The sequence below is a fragment of the Canis lupus genome, chromosome 27, assembly GCF_003254725.2.
Source record: "Canis lupus dingo isolate Sandy chromosome 27, ASM325472v2, whole genome shotgun sequence".
NCBI lineage: Eukaryota > Metazoa > Chordata > Mammalia > Carnivora > Canidae > Canis > Canis lupus.
Window position 1 is genome coordinate 13592714 of NC_064269.1, and position 22472 is coordinate 13615185.

Genomic DNA, 22472 nt, shown 5'->3' on the forward strand with positions numbered 1-22472 from the left:
AATTCTTACATATGTATTAATTTCTTTATTTGCCATCTCTCTCCATTCTCCTCATTAAGAAATTCTTTCCTTCTCTGTTCTTTTCCTGCCCTCTTTAATGTGTGTTCTAGGAACACTTCTTTCTTTCTTCTCTTTATCTGAATACTGGAATATTAATACTGTTACTTAAAATGATCCTGTGCTGTAAGGGTGGCAAACTGGTATTTGATTGTTGTATAGAGCTGCACAGGGATGTTTTCTTTTTGGCCTACAGAGTATGTTGTATCTTCTATGTCTCATTCATTTAGCTTCTATGTTTATCATACCTGAATTGCTTCTGCCAGGAGTTTGAGGCCCTTTTTTGAGAAAAGAATAAAGAGAAGGAAAATGTTGGTAATGAGTTAAAGCTAGAATTATGGAAAAAGTACTGCAAGTTATAACCAAATTTTAGTAGTTGGGAGGTGTGATTAGAGTTGATTTTTATTTACCTAACTTCTTAACTGTGACTTCCAAATTTTCCCTGATGAATAATGTATTTAGTTTAAAACCTGTCAGTTAACTGTAATTTAAAAGGATACGGTTTTGTAAAAAAATAAAAAATAAAGTATAAATAAAAGGATATGGTTTTGTATATGCATCCCAAAATACTAATCAAGTATTAAGCCAAGGTCTGTGCTTGACAGGCAAATTTATAGTACAGAAGATATGTGAGTTATGATCATTCCATTAAAGGGGTTGTGGTTGGGCTTGGAGAAACAATGTGATACAGACTTTACTGACTGCGATGTTACCAGTAAACAGGAATATGAGAAGATAAATATTATATTTTCAAATAATATGAAGGGAGAGGTCATTTAGGTTGTTAAAGACTATACTGCATTTAAATGATGGTGACATGTTTATAATGCCTTGTGAAGAGCTTTTTAACACTATAGAACAGTAATACTGCTCCTTATCCCCATAGATAAAATTTCACCCATAACCTGGCTCCTCTTTTACAAACATTTTGTGTTGCATATATATTTTCATTACTTTGGGGCTTATTGCTCTTTGAAGTTACCAGCAGTGTTTGTAAAAGTCTTAAGTCTTGTTAGAAAAAGAACAAAACTGAATTCTGTCTTAATAACCTGGTAACTGTAGATTGACTCTTCAGAAGAATGCAGACACAGTCCTAGGCAGGACAGCTCCACTGAAAGAACTACGTAAGGGACATGTTTTAAGACATTCTCTTTATTCTTATTAAAGTTATTCTTTAGAGATCATAGAGCAATGATTTACAAAATGTAATTAGGACATCATAGTCCTTCTTGTTCAAGAAGTATTATTATTGAAAGGTAGCTTCCTGTGCTTCTAAGAAGCTAATTAGTTGCTGCCTGGCTTGTGCCTAGAGGCTTCTGTGGTTCATGGGTATTTACCCATCGCAACAGGATTTTCTAATGCTATTTGTTTATGGAATTATTTATACTTCTGACTCAGGACTTTAAAAGGGCTTCCAGCAGTTTTTGAAAGCCAGCTTCTGCACTCAAGAGCATTTTGTGCTGTTGTTGGCGGATCAGCTTGGCAACGTGAGAGTGTGAACCGGGTTGCACTGTGGTGTCTGAGGTGCAGTTTTCTGGTGGAACTCCGTAAGGACAGACATGATCATGAGTTTTCATTGATTTAGACTTCTTTATTGATTTTGTAAGAAATTGAACTTTCTAACAATATTCAGGAACAATACTAACATAGATTTTTGTGGTGGCATTTATGCTAATAAGCTGCGAACAGGAGCTTGTACCACTCCTTGCTTATGCCAATTTCAATTAATCGGTTTCTTGGGTGGACTAGTAAGAATTTGTTCTTTATCAGATGTTTCTTTTGAGTAGTGTTTGGAACAGAGAATAAGTAAAAAGTTCTTCATAGATCTTTCCTAAACTTTATCATTAATACATCCTAAATATCTTAAATTACATCAATTTATGAAGTACTTAATTTTTAATTTTGGAGATTTTATACAGTGTTACTTAACTGGCCTCCATTGGAACAGTGAGCTTTGTCTAGGGACAAAATTCCATTTGTTTCCCCAAAGTAGAGAAGAGGTTTTAGGGTAGCACGATGTTTAGAAATCCACAGGTTATGACTTGCATGGATGTTTTATTGATAGCAAGGCAAGATAGCCATAGTGAACATGGAGCCTGCTGCTCTCCCTGAACTTAGCCGCCTTTTATAGTTTTCCATTTTCATAAAACAGTTTTATGGGTTTGCACTTGTCTAGCTTGAAATTGCACAGTGAATCACATATGACTGACTAATTAGACCGAGTTCTTTAACAAGACATCTGGTGGCAGTAAGTCACAAAGTAGGTGGTGGGGGTCAGGAAAGATCAGACCCTCCTGCCCCTAGAAGTTTATGTGTGGTAGCGGAAGTAGTAGTTCCAAGAAGAAAATGTATCTGAGAAATTTCTAAAGGGTCACATTCTAATCAGAGACATGGCCCTTGCTTCTCAAGTGGCACATAACAGAGATTAGGGGGACCTGAATCTATGAGGCTCACTTTGATATTAACCTGCTTATATGACTTTCTGAAAATCTCTTGTCTGTCTGTGATGCTGGATTTCTTTACCTTTCCTTGAGGGATAATGAATGAGATATGTCCATCTATGAATTGATAGGGTGAACTTACACAAAATGGTAACATAAAAAAAAAAAAACAGAGAACAGCAGAGTATTGAGGTATAAGGTAGATGCTTACAGTTGCTCCTTCTTTCTTCCTCCAGCAGTTCCATAAATACTGGAATTTTTGAGCACTGAGTTCTAGGCATTCTTCTCCTCTTCCGTTTCTGAGTGATATCATCCATTCCCATGGTTTCCGTTTTGTGTACCATCCGCACAGAACTATCTTCTGAGCTTCAGATCCTTGTGTAACTTCCAAACCCCACTGTGGACCCAGTCTCACTTTGAAGTTGCCTTTTCAATATATACAGTCTAGCAACTAAAAGCACTGGAATAGCAGCAATACTCTGTGTCTTGAAGAATATAGTACATAAGTTATAACTCAGGAATATTTCTTAAAATCTCTGTTGTCTACCCCTTTGCCTCCTATCCTAAGTTAAGCCTCAGTCCCTTTGTTAAAGGCTCCCATGTTTTCCATACCGACCCTGAACCTCTCATTCACAACTCTCTCCAGTCTTTTTTTCCATTTGAACTTCTGCCTGCAAACCAGATTTTGATCCATATTTTCTTCTCCATCCTTTTTTTGGCTAGCAAGATAATGGCTCAAGAACTAGGGTGACAAAGACCAGATTATCCCTAGGGGATGAGAGAGGAAGGAAAGGTTGTTTTTTTTTTTAATTTTTATTTATTTATGATAGTCACACAGAGAGAGAGAGGCAGAGACATAGGCAGAGGGAGAAGCAGGCCCCATGCACCGGGAGCCCGACGTGGAATTCGATCCCGGGTCTCCAGGATCGCGCCCTGGGCCAAAGGCAGGCGCCAAACCACCGCGCCACCCAGGGATCCCCTTTTTTTTTTTTTTTTTCAATTTGAAAGGTTGGTTATTTTGATGGAGTTACCAGGTGGGAGAAAGGAGGCAAGCTGGAAATGCTCACATGTCACTATTCTGTATTCCTGACACACTCAGCAAGTGTTCTACTTGCTTTCTACTGGTGTGTTTCACAGAGCACCTCTGACTCAACCTGGTTAAAACTTGACCTTATCATCTTCTCCTTCCATACTTGCTGTTTCTCCAGTGTCCTTTATCTTTGTACAAAGTAGCCATCATGCTCCAACTTGCTTATTCTGGACATCTGAACATCATCCTCCAGTTCTTCTCTCATCCTTCATGTTCCATTCCAATTCCCTTTAGCCTAGATACTAAATACATACTTCTGGAATCTCTCTATTTTACTCATCTCTTACTGTCACTGTACTTGTTGCTCCCCTGTGATTAGTCTTCCATCCTCCAGAGAATGACTCTTTAGAAACATGAATCTGATGGTGCGTTTTCTTCCATTATACTATTTAAAGGCTTCTGAATACCAAGTCCTTAATACAAAAGCCTCTTGTATAGGTCTTGTATAGTCAGGTTTGGTCTCTGTCTGTGTCTCCAGAAATAGCACCCCCTTCTTCAACACAATGCGTCTCTTTTTGCCTGAAGGCCTTTGTCTAAGCTGGACTAATTGTCTCAAGTGTGTGTCACCTTCCCCATGCTGTCATTAGGCTCAGGCTTACTCAGTTACCTGATCCTTGCTTAAATATGACCATCTTATCCAAGAACTATCTGATTCATCAAGCTGGGCCAGTCCCTTTGCTATGAGCTCCTATTCTTCACACATTCCCTTTGGTGAGGCCCATCGCATTTGACATCTAATTATTTGTTCAGACACATTTTGCCTGGCAGACGTTAAGCTCCAGGAGGACAGAGGACATGACTCTCCTACAGCACTTTGTCCCCAGTGCTTAGCACAGTGCCCAGCTCAGATCAGGTATGCGATGCACACTCACTGATTAATGGATACTCCTTCCATGATTTGGGCTCGGTCTGCCTCTCCTTTCCACACATACTCTGCTTCACACTTACTGTTTACCTCTGAGAAAATCCCTTATCATTTCATATTTTTTTAAGGCCATTGCTCTCCTCTGAAGAATTGTCTGCCCAGCCTCTCTGAACTAGCCTCTAATCACTGTCACCATGCAGCACTTGTCTGCATCACAAGGTGGAACCCAGTGTGTAGCTGCACCCTTATCATGGTATTTTGAAATTATTTATTTGATTGGCTGTTTATGTGGGCAGGACTTGTGTGTAGCTTCTTTTATAACAGAGACCTTATTTTGTTGACTTATGTTCATCCTAATAATGCCAACACCTAACCAAGTCAGACTGAATCAAAAGAAGTTACAATGCTTCATAACTAGAGGTATAGTAATCCTGGAAATAATTGCTAACATTATTGACTACTTTCTATATACTAAGCACAATTTTAAGTGCTTTTACTCTACGAACTCATCGAGTCTCAACTCATATGAAAGAGAGTTATGTTTATTCTTTCCATTATTTGGATGAGTTGGAGACCTTTTATTTTTTTTATTATTTATTTATTTATTTAATTATTTATTTAATTATTTATTTATTTATTTATTTATTTTTTGGAGACCTTTTAAAAAGGTTATTTTGTCCTGACTTAATCAGACGGGAGGTGGCAAGGCTAGAATTTAAACCCACTGGTTCTAGAGACTTCCTTCATCTGTGGTGGCCAGTCAGTAGAATCAGGAACTTTGAAAATTGGCCTCTGGAATTCCTCTTACCTGGTTCAAATTCTGGTTCCTCCCCTTATTATCATCTGACCTGGGGTAGGTACCTCTTTGCAAAGTGGGGATAGTTATATGTCCTCTATAGGGATGTTTTGACGATTCAGTAAAGTAATCAATGCCTGTGAAGTATCAGATGTAGGCAGTTGTAACACTGTTAAGTCAGTGTGAGCACTCATTTGACAGATCTTTGGGGGTTCTTTCCAATTCTAAATCCAATGAGTCTGTAATAGTAACAGTTTTTTCTCTTTGCCATTCCCTGTTACTTCTCAGGGTCCTAGTGTTTATTTTTAATAATTAATCTTTATAAGGCCTGAGGATATCTGTACATTTCTATCAAGTAAAATCTGTGGGTTTGTGACAAGCATGTGCTGCCTGAAACTGCAGTCCTGATTTCCCATGCTTAAATTCTCAGGCTGCATAACTGAGTAAAGGTGTCTGGGTAAAGAGAGCAATGAATTCCTGTTACAGCCAGACCAAGCAGGAAAAGAAATCCAGACAATTACTGTTGTCTGCTTTTTTGGAAGCTTATTGAGATGTTCTAATTATAAAAGAACTAAAAAGAATATACAATTGATTTGTCAACATTTTCCTCAAATGTTTCCTCTTTCCAAGTTAGATGAAAGCCAATTTAATATGATGTATTCTCTTAAGTTGATTAGCAGTCAGATGGAGACATCCAGCTGTTTAGGTGATGACTTAATTGTAAAGACTATTTTACTTTGTCTACTAACACATGCTTATTTTATGAAACTCATAAAATCTGAAGATTTTAGGTCTCCAACTCATCCAAATAATGGAAAGAATAAACATAACTTCAATATAGGGTATTTTTTTGGCATTGTAAAGATTAATTCATTAAAAGCAGTTCCATGTGGTTATCTTATAAAACCCATGAATGTTCTCGCTTAATCTAGAGAACAATTTATGGTATCTACAGCTAGAATAAGATTACATTTTCTTAGATACTCCTGCTTTATTTTTTTTTTCCATTTAGCCCTTGGCATGTATTGACTAGATACTAGTTTTAAGTTGAATAATTAGACACATCTGGAAATTGAAAGTGCTACTGAGAAGTGAGCTAGATATAGCCAAGAAGACCAAGATTTTCTTTTAAGAAGTAATTTTAGATTAGCCTAAAGTTGCAGGCCATAGAACTGTAGTTTGTAAAAACATAGCATCATGAGTCCTTGGAGGATTTTTAAAAGATCCATCTTCCATCTCTAGTTTTTTATTTCGTAGTTCTGGGTTGGATGAGGTGAAAACATCTTTATTAAAAAAAAAAAAAAGAAGAAAGAAAAAAGGTTACATAAGTGACTTAGTGATAAATTAAGTTCTAGAACTACTACCATAGGTTATGCTACATTAATTTGAGGTAGAAACAATTTTAAGCAGCTATAACATAAAGTTATCTCTTTTTATGGTTAAGATCATATCTTCTTAAGGACTCTAAATTACCAAAGTATTGTCCATTGTAAGCTACTTCAAAAATCTGTACCTAGCCAATTGAATAGGTTGATTTGCTCTATGGATTTTTTTTTTTTTTGATTTCTTATTAGTAGGCCAATTAAGAGTTTTGGTCTTTCCATCATTTGGAAATGATGACTTTGAATAGTTAATATGAGTCTGGGATAATTTTTTTTCTTATTGTCTGATTACATTTCCATATAGACTAAAAATATTTTGATAATTATATCCTATCTAGAGAGCATTTTCTTATTTTTATTCCACAAAAATTATGAAGCATGCTTTATATACATTCTAAAGTTATGTGAGAGCTCTAGAGATAGTTCCATTTGTAGGCTTTCAAGTGTTAATATGAAAATAGATATCCACATAGCTCTTTACTTATCTGCAGGAGTCAGTAGTTATAAACAAAATATTTAAGTATCTGGTAAACCTTTGCTTAAAGTAGAAAACCAAGGGAGGGCAGCCTGGGTGGCTCAGCAGTTTGGCGCCGCCTTCAGCCCAGGGTGTGATCCTGGAGACCCCGGATGGAGTCCCACGTCGGGCTCCTTGCATGGAGCCTGGTTCTCCCTCTGCCTGTGTCTCTGCCTCTCTCTCTCTCTCTCTCTCTCTCTCTCTGTCTTTCATGAATAAATAAATTTTTAAAAAATCTAAAAAAAAGAAAACCAAGGGAGTATGTGTGTGTATGTGTATGAGTGTGTGTGTTTGTCTAGCACCATTATTTATAACAACAGAGATCTTGAGTAAATGTCTTCTGTTGACTTTTCCTTGTTTCTTCACAGGCATTGCTTCCATGACAGTGCCCGTGTACATCGCTGAGGTCTCCCCACCCAATTTAAGAGGTCGATTAGTCACCATCAATACCCTCTTCATCACCGGAGGCCAGTTCTTTGCTAGTGTTGTTGATGGAGCCTTCAGTTATCTCCAAAAGGATGGATGGAGGTCTGTAAATTGTTTTTATATTTAATTTTCAAATCATGATTTTAGAGGATGGAAGAAACACTGAGGAATGATAGAAAAAATATAACTGGGTGTTTTGAATTATTATAACTAATTTATAAGTGGATGGCATTCAGCAAAATTGAAAGTGGACAAGAAACTGATATATTTTTTAATGACAGGTAAGGAACCTACCATTATAAATTGATATTTACAGGTTTTTCAGCATTTAGGTGACATTTCTCACACTGTGTGTAATCTTTGGCAATATTTGTTTAAAAGTGAATGCAGTGATAAATATGTATGCAGTTCTTGAATTGTTTCAGTGATTGACAAGGTGTTTATGAACTGCAAATATAGCTAACATTCTTTTAGGATTTAAGAGTCTACATTCTGACCTGAATGAAAGAAAACCCACTCTTTAAATCTAAAGATTTAGCTATATAAAAATATGTTATATGTATAAATTTAAGGTACAAAAATTGTTCCTTGATCACTATTTGGCTTATTTTGGACCAAAAGAGATGAGAAAAATGTTTTTAAAACTTTGAAAGATTTTAAAACCAAATATTGGGATCCCTGGATGGCTCAGCAGTTTAGCACCTGCCTTCGGCCCAGGGCGTGATCCTGGAGTCCTGGGATCGGGTCCCACGTCGGGCTCCCTACATGGAGCCTGCTTCTCCCCCTCTGCCTGTGTTTCTGCCTCTCTCTCTCTCTCTGTGTCTCTCATGAATAAATAAATAAAATCTTAAACAAAACAACAAATATTTTGGAAACTAATCTTATGTTAAAGCTTAAAGATATAATAGGCTCTGGATTTTGATATCATACTTTATAGTAATCAAAACAACAGATTCATGTAACTGTTGAGGAAAATTTGCTAAAAGGTGCAGCAGGTTACACAATATTTTCTAACTTACGTTCTCTTGCCACCACGTATTACAATAGATGTTTATTGAACATCTCTGTATGGTTGCGGGGATAGAATATTGAACAAGATAGACTCTAGTACTTAGATGCGTGGGACTTCAGTGTTGAAATGAATTTTTAACAGCTGAAGGAAAAAGGTTTTGATGTGATATGGATGTAGGGAGTTAAGCTTCTATGTGAACAGCATAATAAATCATGTGCCTTGATGAGCTATTAAAGACTGAGACTGATGAAGTTTTATTAAAAGTTAATGTGAGTAAGTTTCTGATGCCAATTAGGGCCTACATGTGTCAGGACCATTAAAGAGAGTACACAATTCTTAAAAGTATTAGTTCTTTCTGCAGATCTTGCTAAACCACTTTCCACCTTTGAAGGAATGAATCTCTGCCAAAGGGAGAAATTACTGGAAAATTGAAGAAACATTTCATCTTTCTTTTTCCACTCTGTAGGTGAATAATATCTGTTACCAGCATAAACTGATACTTTGAGTTTTCTTAGAAACTCAATGGAAGGCAGTTTTTCAATCCTACTTTAAGTGGATCTAAATTATTTATTTACATTAAGTAAAAAAAATTAGGGGTGCTGGGTAGCTCAGTTGGTTAAGTGTTTGACTCTTGGTTTCTGCTCAGGTCAGGTCATGATCTTAGGCTCTTGAGATCTAGCCCCACATTGGGCTTGGCCTCCGTGCTTAGCACGGAGTCTGTTTGGGGCGTTCTCTCCCTCTGTCCCTTCCCCCTGCTTGCTCTCTCTAGTATAAGTAAATAAATATTTTTTAAAAACTTATTGATATAACTAATATATATTATGCTTTATATATAATTATGGTAAATATAAATAATATATATAATGTAAATCATATATATGTGTGCTTTTATTAAAAATATTTTTTATTAAAAATATTTTTAGGGGCACCTGGGTGGCTTGGTTGATTGAAGATCTGACCCTTGATTTAAACTTCAGTTATGATCTCAGAGTTGTGAGATTAAGCCCGAGTTGGGCTCCATACTGAGTGTGGAGCCTGCTTAGAATTCCCTCTCTCCCTCTATCCCTCCTCTGCCCCACTAATGCATGTGTGCACATGTGCATGCAAGCTTGGGCTCTCTCTTAAGAAAAAATCTGTTTTCAAACGAAAATGTATAAAGTGCATAAACTATGTTTTTTACTTAGATATCTTTTCTGAGCACTGGTTAGAAAAGAGAGATCATACAGTATTGAAAATAATTTATGAATGCAGTGTCCTTGTACAGAAGTAGAGGTCTTGGGGTAGGCATTAAAACACTTTCAGAGGCAAGGTGACTTGGACAGACCTGGATTCAAATCTGTTTTTTACCTCTCATTAGCTACAGATCTTGAATAAATTACTTAGCTCCCTGAACTTCACTCTTGTAATTGTAAAAAATGAGACCAAAAGTACTTGTAAGATTATTACAGGATTTAAATTATTATATATTAAAGTATTCAGCCCACTGTTCGGCATGTGGCAGATAATCAATAAATGATGAATCACATTAGTACTTACTATTCTAATGAATGAATAAATGATGGATACCATTACAGGTAAGTTGTAAATGACGTTGAAGGAAAACACGTCCTATGGCTTCTATTTTTCTTTATTGGTACAGATGAAGCTTGGAGGTGATAGAGAAGAGACTTAGAGAAAAATAAATGTCATAGCTGCTGTAGAAAGTATAAGACAGAAAAGACTAGAGACAAAAATGAGATGTTTCCACAGAACCATGAGATCCCACTGAGGTCGGAGCCAAATATTTGCAGTAAAGCTGAATGGCATGCCTGTGTGCATTTTTCCCACAATACTAGATAACCAAGGGGTGAAAAAAAAATATAAGAGGATGGGAAAACTAACTTGGGCTAATGCAGTCAACCGAATGCATTAACATACGGATCACTTGGAACTCACTTATTGTTTACATGAATATACATTCACTTATATCCACATGCAAACAGGTTTCCTTTTTTTACTGCTGAATTTTCTTCATGCTATTCTCTTCCAGTATTGAGCATCCTTGGCAGTGTGTTTAAATTTTCTGACTTCTGGGTCAATAGGAGTGTGGTTACAAGCCAATAAATGTTGAAGTACTACCTTAACATCAACTTTGAAATTGTTAATAATTACAACTTACTTAAAATTATAACAAATAATTCATTTTTGTGGTGGTATATTTCAGAAATCCTGATTAAAATGTAGGTGTAAGTGTTAAATATAAAATTTTTTCATGCTTATATTTTTGTATATTCTAAAGTAAGATTTCCCCTATCTTCCAAGAATTCTGACATTTTAACATTGTTTATTTACCTTTTTGACTTTTATTGCCTCTGAGCTCTCAAGTTCAAGTTACCAAATATTTGGTGTTATACTATATATCCAATGTTCCAGATTTTACTAGTTTAAAGTGGTGAACAATTTTAGAGTCTGTTAGTAGTATTTGATCCTAACCAAAGTCTCGAGATTGGTAGAACTGATGTATTTACAGTTTGCAGATAAAAAAAAATCACTCAGAAAAAGATCTAGTTGAGTTACATAGAGGAGTTTAGAGCCAGTTCTTCTTATTTGAAATCTAACTTCTTCCTCATTCTACTTGTTTATAATCTAAAATGTAGTTACTGAAAATTTTTGCTGTAGCTATCAAATTAAGACTTATAGAAAATGAAATTGATTTATCAGACAGAAAAAACTTCTTAACCTTTGATGTTCTTGAAAAACTAACTCATTTTTTGTGCCAGATGGATCAAAGCTACCCTTATCTTATTGTTTAGACATCATAGAAATAAATTTTTTTCTGCTGAACAACTAGAAGATTAGTTTTTCTGGAAAAAAGAATTGCCCAAAAAAAAAAAAAAAAAGAATTGCCAGTAGAGAATTGAACCTTGGTATTTGTCTAGCATTCTAGTGCTACATTGTTTTCTGGGAAAAATGTCATCCAGCTTCATGAGGAAAGAGGAATAAAGATTTTAAAGAGGTCATTAAAGATGAGAATTTTATAAAAACAACTTTATTGAGATACGATTCACATACGATTCAGTTTACCTGTTTAAAGCATATAATTCAGTGGCTTTTAGTATATTCACAGAGCTGTGTAGCTATCACTGCAGTCAAATTTAGAATATTTTCATTGTCCCAGAAAGAAATTTTGTACCCTTTAGTTGTCATCCCCCAACCTTCCAGATCTTGCCAGCTCTAGGCAATCATTTTTTTTTCTTCTTTAATATTTTACTTATTTAATCATGAGAGACACAAAGAAAGAGGCAGAGAAATAGGCAGAGGGAGAAGCAGGCTCCCTATGGGGAGCCTGATGTGAGACTTCATCCCAAAACCCCAGGATGACCTGAGACAAAGGCAGATGCTCAACCAGTGAGCCAGCCACCCAGGCGCCCTGCTCTAGGTGATCTTTTTTTTTTTTTTTTTTTTTTTTTTACTTTTTTTACTCTAGGTGATCATTAATCTACATTTTGTCTCTATAGATTTGCCTATTCTGGATATTTCGTGTAATAATATGTGGTCCCTTGTTAACTGGCTTCTTTCACTTAACCATTTTTTCAAGATTCATTCATACTATAGTATATTTATTTTATTTCTTTTTATTGGCAAATAATGTGGATATACCACATTCCATTTATCCATTTATCAGGTGATGGACTTTTCAACTTTTGACTATTATAAATAGTGGTACTACGAACAATTCTGTACAACTTTTCAGGATGGACATGTTTTCAGTTCTCTAGGTGTGGAATTTGCTAGGTCACGTGGTAACTGTTTACCCTTTTGAGGAACTGGCACACTGTTCTCTAAAGTGCTGCAGTATTTTACATTCCCACTTACTAGTCTATGAGAATTCCAGTTTTTCTGCATCCTAGTAAACATTTATTTCCTGTCTTTTTGATTATAGTCATCCTAGGTGGGTGTGAAGTGACATCTCATTGTGGTTTTGATTTGCATTTCCCTGGTGACTCATGATGTTGAGAAGGATTTTATTTTTACCTAATATAGTGCTTGTAAAGATGGAAGAGGTATTTTAGTAGTTAGTATTAATGGTACAAAGTTTATCACTGCCTTTTTCTGTGCTGATATTTTTTTAGTCTTGCTTATTGAACATAGATTTACTCACTACACCTCAAAAAATGAAAGTTTTCTTTTTTCATTGCTGAATTAAAGCTTGGGATGTCTCAGGCCCTCAATAAATATATAATAGAGTAAATTTAACAGCTGTCATTGTGATTGTGTAAAACACCTACCTGGGCATGCCACTGCTTAAATGATTCAAAGCCTCTGCATTTCCCACAGGAAAAAAAAATCAAGCTCTTATCATGGCTTGTGGTGTCTTCCATTATCCAATCTGTGCCTGCCTTTCTAGATTTTTATAATTTATCATTGCCTCCCTCCCTCTTTCTTATACAACAGCCCTGCCTATATATCCTGTACACCAATTACATACTGTTTTTTCATGTTTTGGGTTTTTTTTCTTCTGCTCACTATACCTCTAATACTTTCCTACCCTGTCCTTTTTTTTTTTTTAAGATTTTATTTATTTATTCATGAGAGACAGAGAGAGAGGCAGAGGGAGAAGCAGGCTCCATGCAGGGAGCTCTATGCGAGACTCGATCCTGGGTCTCCAGGATCACACTCTAGGCCGAAGGCAGCGCCAAACCACCGAGCCACCCAGGCTGCCTACCTTGTCCTTCTTTGCTGGTTCACCTGCTGTTCCTTATTTAAATTTCTCCTTTGTGTATCATGTGAAGCTGTTTCTGTCCCCTTGTCCTTTCATAAGACTTTGTACATATCTTCACTGTTTTATCCACTTATTATTTTGAACTAGTTACTTTGTCTCCTAATTCACTGTGGAACTTCCTGAATGTCACTGACTTTGAACTTGTTTTTAGATCTAGGAAAGGGCCTGGAACATAGAAAATGCCCAATTACTGTTTATTGAACTGAGCTGAATTGATTTCAGCTCTAGGGAAGGGACTCTTAACTAAAGTGAAAAGGTATTGATTTTTAAACCAAAATATCAATTCATTAATATATGTTGAGGGAATACATTTACTTCATAGATAGCTAGAAAACTAAATTATTAATCATAAGTGTTTCTTATTAAGGGTAAAAATCAGAGAATGAAAATTAGTTTCTATGCCCATGTAGTTTTCCATCCCTAAAAATAATAGGCCACCCTGGCTCCAGAACACTTTTTTTTTCCTGCTTTTTTGGACAGAGCTAGTTTTCAAATGAGTATTCTTCTATTTGTGATTGCATGAACTATCATGTGACTTACAGTGATAAGACCGGTATATCTATAGAGGGGCTGAACTATTTTCTTTCATGTTGATTTTTATTCATTTTATTCTCAGATTTAATTTTTTAAAGTTAGAGTTATCTCACTAGTCCGCGGTCAGCTGTTTGGTTAAGTATCTAAGGGTGTTAGCTATATTTACATTTTTCATTATTTACATTGTGCTTTTTGCATGTGTGTGCTAAGGAATAGAATTTGAGGACATTTTTTTTTAAAGATTTTATTTATTCATGAGAGAGAGAGAGAGAGAGAGAGGCAGAGGGAGAAGTAGGCTCCATGCAGGGAGCCCGACGTGGGACTCAATCCGGGGTCTCCAGGATCACACCCTGCCAAAGGCAGCGCTAAACTGCTGAGCCACCCGGGCTGCCCGAATTTGAGGAAATTCAAGTGTGGAATGAGAAAGCACTGAGTAGTAGTAGCAACATCTGCATGGGAGATTTTTCTAGAATATCTTCAGGCTAATTCATGGACAGTGTGAGATTTGTTCTGAGTTCTCTGAAGAATTAGTGGACAGAGGTGGAGAAATGGGGACAGAATATAGGCTAGCTGAGGGCAGGATCAGGAGGCTTGAAACTGAGGTGCACAAGAGATGGGAGCCAGATTCTAGAGGTCTGTAGATTTTAGGCTAGAGGTTTTGAACTTTTATCTGCAGGCAAAGGGAAACTATTTTTGAGCAGAGCATGCTATAATGTAAGTCAAAGATTAACATGAGAGTGATGCTCAGAATTGATTGGAACTCTTGGCTCTTGGATGGTTGCAGAGAACATATTTATGAGGCTGTCACCAGAATATAGGTGTGAAGTAGTGAGGTGTTATTCTTGGAGACATCAGTTAGTATGGAAATAAGTCATTGAAAAAAAACTTTTTAGGGGGGCACCTCCTGGATAGTGTGTTGTGCTTGCTACTAGAGATAGATAAATAAGAAATGTACCTGTTCTCAGGCACCTCACAGACTAATGGAGAGACTTCATCAGCGTGTTAATCAAATGATAGATAGTGCTGTGAGAACTCTTAGGGTGTGTGAATATCTTAGCTTTATGATGGAAAGATATTTGAGCTGAGTCTTTATGAATAATAGCATTCCAGTCATAGTGAGAGAAAAGGAAATTCTAGGTGTAATAGAATTTTCAGAAGCCCAGTAAGTAGTGGGAAAGGACCAGTCAGTGTGGGCAATAGTGAGAAGTTTTAAAGCAGCTAGGTGAAGGGCTGTGATTACTATCTGGGAATTTGAAGGTGACATGACATAGAAGGTAGCTTTTAGTGGGTATGAATAGAACTTTAAATCCTTTGCACTCTCATCAGCAGTACATTAAATCAGGTTTGTTTATCGAAAATACAGAAAATAATTTTAAAAATAATATAACTTTGGGATGGAAAATTGGTGAGCCTCTTTCCCTCCTAATATTTTACAATTTAAAAAATCATGTCAATAAGAAGCTTTTAGAATGATACTTCAAAAAGACTTATATTTCTAAACAAATTTATGCTGGGGAAAGTATTCTCATAATTTAGTGCTTGTAGATCAGTGACATTTAGCTCCATACAAAAAAATACAGAATAGAAAGCTGCCTTAAAAATCTAACTTGCAGTGGGCTTTTTAAGAAAGATGGATTTGGCTAACAGCTTGATTACAAGTACATGTCTTAATGCTGAAGATACTTGTAATTTCATTTTGACAAAATTAGGATACAGGACTGTTTATCATAAAGGTATTGATAGTGTTGTGGGAGGAATACATTTAAGACTTGCTTTCATAGCACATAATTTATCTGAGCTCTAATATTTTTATGTAGCTAATGCTTCAGCAATTATACAGTGTTACTAGAATCAGATGAGTTAATGGCTGTGAACATATGTACAACCTCTTACATGCTAGTAGATACTGTTTCCGGTCATCTCCAGAAAATCATGGGTTGATTTTCTATCTTGTATCTAAAGCTGGCAATAAAAATTTCCCTCATACCCAGCCATCTGAATTTTCCAGGTAAAAAGTAAATAGAGTTTGCTAATGAGAATGGTTTGTATACAGCTCATCTCTCCTGAAGATGACCCTTATAAACCACAGACAGAATTTTAAAAACTTGACACTGGAAAACTGCAGCTCCAAGGATAGGTTGGAACTGAAGGGGACTTGATTCTTGAATGGCTCGTGGTGAGTCTACATTTATGGCTTTTTACTTGAGTGTAGTCCTCAATTCATAATGGACAGCGAGAACTTAACTAGAAAACTTAGTTTTATTGGCTTTACAGTCTCAGTGGCCAGAGTTTGGGTGGTCGGAGTGGGGTGAAATTTGAGGGTGAAAATCCAGGAAAAGAATGATCCATAGAGGAGGAAGCCCCCTAAATCTGAATATTTATTTGCCACAAATGTTTTATGGACCTCAGAACTCTGAATATACAGGAGAGATTCCTTGGAGCCTGTGGAAAACAACAGTTGCAGGATGATAAAAGCTGAGAGAGATTCTATTTCCTGCTTGTAATAGGAGTGACATATTTGGAGTTTGAAACTTGAGGTTACAGCTCAGGCTTTCCATTAGAACTGCAGAAAGACTGTGCCATGGAAGTGAAGACTGTGGCATGACTAAGGATTTGCCTTAAGACCAACCTGAAACTGAAACAGATTCACCCTAACCAAGTATAAAACCGAACCTCCACAAACTCAAGGAAGCTGATAGGTAAAAGTCTACATTATTCTGAAGAAAAGAATAAAATCTAGAGTCTCTACATTTAATCATTCACAATCCTCAGAACACAAAAAATTATTAGACGTGAATAAATGGAACTTATGACACATAACTAAAAGAAAAAATGGACAATATAGACAAATCTCAAGATAATGCAGATGTTGAAATTAGCAGAAAAGGACTTTAAAGCAGCTATTATTAATAATGTTGAAAGATTTAGCAAACAAGGTAGTCCTGCTGAGTGACCAGATGGTGATTCTCTGCAAAAAATGCAGCCTATATTAAAAAAAAAAAAAGCCAAATAGAAAATCTAATACTGTTGTAAGTAAGTACAGTCTCTGAAATTAACATCTAAAAAATTCATTGGATGGGCTTAAGAGAAAATTGAATATGACAGATGATAGGGCTTAGGGACTTGAAGGCAAATCCATTGATACCACCTAATTTGAAAAAGAGAAAAAGTTGAAAAAGAAAGAGGCTTAAGTAACCTAGGGCATAATGTTGAATATTCTTATATACCTCTAATTAACACTAAGTAGTCTAGTATACATGTAATTGAAATCCAAGAAAGAGAGAATGAAGAAAAAATATGTTAAAAAAAAAAGAGAAAGGCTGCAAACTTCCAAAATGTGGTGAAAACAGTAAGTACTGATTCCAGAATATAGTGAATCCCAAGTAGGATAAATATAAAGATGAACATATGCAGGCATATCATAGTCAACCGGTTGAAAACAGAAGACACATACAGAGAAAGTTAGGATCCAAGAAAAAAAAGACATGTTACATGAAGAGGAACGGCAATACAAATGATGACTGACTGTACATCAGGAACAGCGGGAGATCTGGAGACAATGGCATGTCATCGTTAAACTACAGTTGACCCTTGAACAACATGGGTTTGAAATGCGTGGGTCCACTTACCAGAATTCTTGTACAAATATGGTAGAGTACTATAAATGTATTGTCTCTTATGATTTTCATAGTAACCTTTTCTTTAGCTTTTTTATTTTAAGAATATGGTACATAATACATATCACATACAAAATATATATGTGTTTTAATGTTAATCGAATGTTACTGGTAAGGCTTCTAGTCGGGAGTAGGCTATAAGTAGTTAAGTTTCTAAGGGAGTCAGAACTTGTGTTTGGATTTTTGATGGCGCAGGGTGGGTATTCCTCACTCCTACATCGTTCGGGGTCAGCTGTACTGAAAGAAAAATGTCAATCCAGTAAAATCTTCAAAAATATAGGTAAAATAAAAACATTTCAGACAAAGTAAAATTAAGAGGCTCTCACCACCAGACTTCCTGAATCATAAGAAATAGTAAGGGAAATTCTTCAGACTGAGGGAAATGACTCTTGATGAAAGCTCATCTACAGTAAGGAAGAAGAGCACCAGCTATCATAAATAGAAGGCTAAGTATAAAGTACTTTGTTTTTCTCCTCTCAATTTTTCCAAAAGACCTATGACTTTACATTTAAATGTATGTAGCTATAAAACATATGATGACAATAGTAAAAACATTAGAGGAAGTATATGAAAATTAAATGTTTCTGAAGAGTTACAGTTCTGAAGCCACTATAAGAATTAAAATGGAGGAGTGTTTGGGTAGTTCAGCTAGTTGAGCAAACAATTCTTGGTGTCAATTTAGGTCATGATCTCAGGATCTTAGGATTGAGCCCCGTATGAGGCTCCGCACTTAGCGGAGAGTCTGCATTTCTTCTCCTTTTCCCTCTGCTGCACCCCCGCCCCCGACTTTCTCCTTATATATAAAATAAATCTTAAAGAATTAAAGTGGAGGGGTGCTTGGGTTGCTTAAGTGTCTGACTCCTGATTTTGGCTCAGGTCATGATCTCAAGGTTGTGAGTTTAGGCTCCATGTTGGCTCCACACCCAGCATGGAGCCTGCTTAAGATTCTCTCTCTCCCTCACTCTCAGTTCACATTCTCTTTCTTTAAGGAAAAAAAGAAAAATAATTGAAATGGATATTTAAAATATTTGGGTAAGCAGAACAAAGGCAAGAAAGGAAGAACACAAGAATAAAAACCAGATAGAACAAATGGAAGGCAAATAGCAAATGGTAGACTTAAAACTCAATTTTACAACAATTATAAAATGTAAAAAAATATTCGTTGTGCACAAGAAGTATGACCTAAGTCTATGTTGTCTAAAAGTGACACAATTTAAGTATAATGCCACAGATAGGTTAAAAGACTAGGAAAAGATATACTGTACAAACACGAAATGTAAGAAAGCTGTGTGGCTTTGTTAATAGTCACACACAGTAAGACTTTAAGACAAATGGTATTACCAGAGATAAGAAGGGGCATTTCATAATGATAATAGAGCCAACTAATCAGAAATAAGAATAATTTTAAAAATCTTATAGTTTCTCCAGTTAGCTTCAAAATGCATAAACACAAATTAGCAGATGGTGACTATACAACATTGTGAATAGACAATGTTAACATATCTTTACACTTAAAAATGATTAAAAGGTAAATTTTATATTTCACTACAATAAAAAACTTTGAAAAACTAAAAGAAGAAATAGACAAATCTGTGCTCATATTTGGAGAATTTGAAACTGTTAACAACTGATAAAAATAATTAGACAAAAAGTAAGGTTACAGAAAAACCAGATAACACTGCTAAACTAACGTTTCATGATGAACATTTGTAGACTGCTGTACCCAACAGCTGCAGGAAGGACATCCTTTTTCAGATTGACGTTAGACATTCTCTAAAATTGACCATATCTCAGACCATAAAATAAATGTTTATATATATATATTTTAAGATTTTTGTTTATTTAGAGAATATGAACTGGAGGGGAGGGAGAGAGAGAATCTCAAGTGGATTCTGTGTTGAGCAAGGTGCCCACTGCAGGGCTCAATCTCACAACCCTGAGATCAAGACCTGAACCAAAATCAAGCATCAGATGCATAATGAACTGAGCCATTCAGGCATCCCAATGTTAATAAATTTTAAAAATGAATTGTATAGAATATGGCTTCTGATCATAACAAACAGTATAAGAGAACCAGAAAATCTTCAAAAAACCAGCATGTTCTAAATAATGAATCTAAGGAGAAATCAGAAAGAAAATTAAAAAATAGTTTTGAATTAAAAGAAAATACAGTATGTCAAAGTTTGTGGAATGCAGTTTCAGCTGTGTTTAAAGAAAAATATATAGTTAAGGTGATTATATTATTGGAGGAAAAGTCATATGATCTAAGTTTCACGTAGAGAAGCTAGAAAAATATGGGCACAATAAATCCAAAGAAAACAAGAAAATAAATAATAAACTAGAAGTCAATGTAATAGAAAAGTAAGCAATAGAAAAAATATACTGTTGATTCTTTGGAAAGATGAATAAAATTGATAAACTGATATGACTGATAAGCTGATAAGAAAAAGCTAATGCACAAGTTATCAATATCAGGAATAAAAGGTTATGTCATTGCTCTGGACATTATTAGGGTGATAGAATGCTTTGAATGACTTTGTGCCAATAAATTCAACAACTTAAGTAAAATGGGCATATTGCTTGAAGATCATAGTCCTACTAAAAACTGACATAAGGTAAAATGGAAAATCTGAATATCCCTGTCTTAAGTAAATTGAATCGCTATTGGTAACCTACTTGCAAAGCAATATTGAGGCCTAGATGGTTTCAGTGTTGAATTCTGTAAAATATTTAAGGAAGAAGTAGCTCCAGGGCACCTGGGTGGCTCAGTGGTTGAGCCCTCTGCCTTTGGCCCAGGGTTTGATGCCAGGAGCCTGGGATGAGTCCCTTATCAGGCTCCCCGCAGGGAGCCTACTTCTCTCTGCCTATGTCTCTGCCTCTTTCTCTGTGTTTCTCATGAATAAATTAAAAAAAAAAAAAAGCTCCAAGCATAAGCAAAAGCTTTAAGAAAATAAAGATGGAAGGAATAATTCCCAGCTGGGATTTTGAGGACAATGTAACTCTAATGTGGCCTAAGCTATTAGAAAAAAAAATCTCTAGGATACTGATCAAAAGTATCCTTGCAAAATACTAGTAAAATTAAAGCTAGTAATACATAAAAGTATAATAAATTGTGACCAAGTCAGTTTTCTGAGGAAAGTCAGGTTATTTAGCATTTGAAAATTAATTCATGCAGGTCACCATGTTCAAATTATTAAAAAGAGGAGAACCTGTATAATTAACTCAATATATGCAGGGAAAGCTTTTGACAGAATAACATTTATTTATGATAAAACCTTCCAGCAAACTAGAAGAGCACTTCTTGAACTAAATAAAGGACATGTATGAAAAAAACCTGCAGTCAACTTTGTACACAATGGTGAAAGCCTGAATGTTTTCCTTATTACTTGCAAGGCAAAAGTGTCTGCTATCACCATTTATAGTCATTCAGATTCATTCAAGTGAACAAATCGATTCTAAAAGTTTTTACAGAAAAGAGAAGGACCTAGAATTGCCAAAAGCATCTTGAAGAATGAAATTAAAGAGTTTTGTCTGATTTTAAGACTAAGTATAAATAAAGCTAAAGAATCAAAACAGACTGGTAAGGATAAATAAATCAGTGAAATACAATAATAATGTGGATGTATCTCAAAAAACATGACTGAAAGGAGTACAGTCTTCAACATTCTGTATGATGTTCATTAACATGCAAAATAAGCTATGGGGACAGAAATTCAGTCATTGGTTGACTATGGCAGTGTGGATTGCTGGAAAGAGAGTATAGGGACTTTCTGTAATGATGGAAATATTCTGATTTTTTATTGAGATGGTGGTTATAAGGGTATATATATTTCTCAAAACTCTTACAATGGTATACCTTGGAGCTCTTCATTTTGTTATATGCAAATTGTACTTTAAAAATGTTCATCTGTACCTTCTTTTAGCTCCCTCCATCATACTCCTTTTCTGTATGTTACTTTTTCTAACATCCTCAATTGAAATAACTTTTGTCTTTGTTCCTACACTGTGCTAAAACCTCAGTCATAGCAATTAGATATAATTGTATTTTTGTTTGATGATTACTAGTGTATAAGCTCCTTGAAGCAACGGATGTCTACTAATCATTGTATCTCCCAAATCCCTAGCCCAGAGCTTTGGATATGGAAGATTTTCAGAGGGGGGCAGGGAAGAAAAAGGATATGTATGTAGGTTTGGTTGTGTGCATTATTTCTAGCACTAGTACCGTGCATTTTGTACAAGTCATTGTATTTTGCACATTTGCAGTTTAATATCTGTGCAAAACACATTCGTTTTAATATCACATCTTATTCAAAGGAAGTATATCTTGCTGTTTCTACTATAATCACAACACTCTAAATAAGCTTGACCTGATACACCAATGTCAAATCACTTTGAGGCATTTCCCCCACCACCTACACAGAGTTCATTTTTTTTTGTTTACATATTTGACATTATTTTTGGTAAATAGTTTATACAGACACATTCATTAGGTAACACAAAAGTTACTCATTTGCTGATCATATATCACCTGCTTTTTACTTGAAAGATTCCAACTGGGACATGATTTTTGTTCTTATGTACTTTCAGCTTTGGTCTCATGTTTACTCTCTAGCTGCCATCAGATTATCAGATATGTCAGTCATCAGTGTTGATGTTCTGCATGGTCCTTGAAGGCAGAGGGAAATTAATTTACCAGCCTGGGATCTCAATTTATTATTTTAATCTCTTATCTGTTAAAATGGAGTTGTGAGTCATGCACTAAAATTGAAAAATATGTTAAAAGGTGAGTTGTAATCATAGCAGGTGGCTAAATTCAGTGTTATCCTTTTGCATCTAAAACTTGCATTTAGAAACATACTACATACATTACAATTTATATTCGGTGATTATCATGTACATATTTGTGATTTTGACAT

The 22472-nt window shown here is 35.6% G+C and overlaps 1 protein-coding gene across 1 annotated transcript in view; it reads left to right on the forward strand.

Moving 5' to 3' along the window:
- The window catches only part of SLC2A13 (solute carrier family 2 member 13), a 363418-nt gene that overhangs the window by 47308 nt on the left and 293638 nt on the right, over window positions 1-22472 (forward strand). The window contains exon 2 of the mRNA XM_025455601.3: window positions 7514-7673. Coding sequence (XP_025311386.3) covers window positions 7514-7673 — 160 coding nt within the window. The remainder of the gene's footprint in view (window positions 1-7513; window positions 7674-22472) is intronic.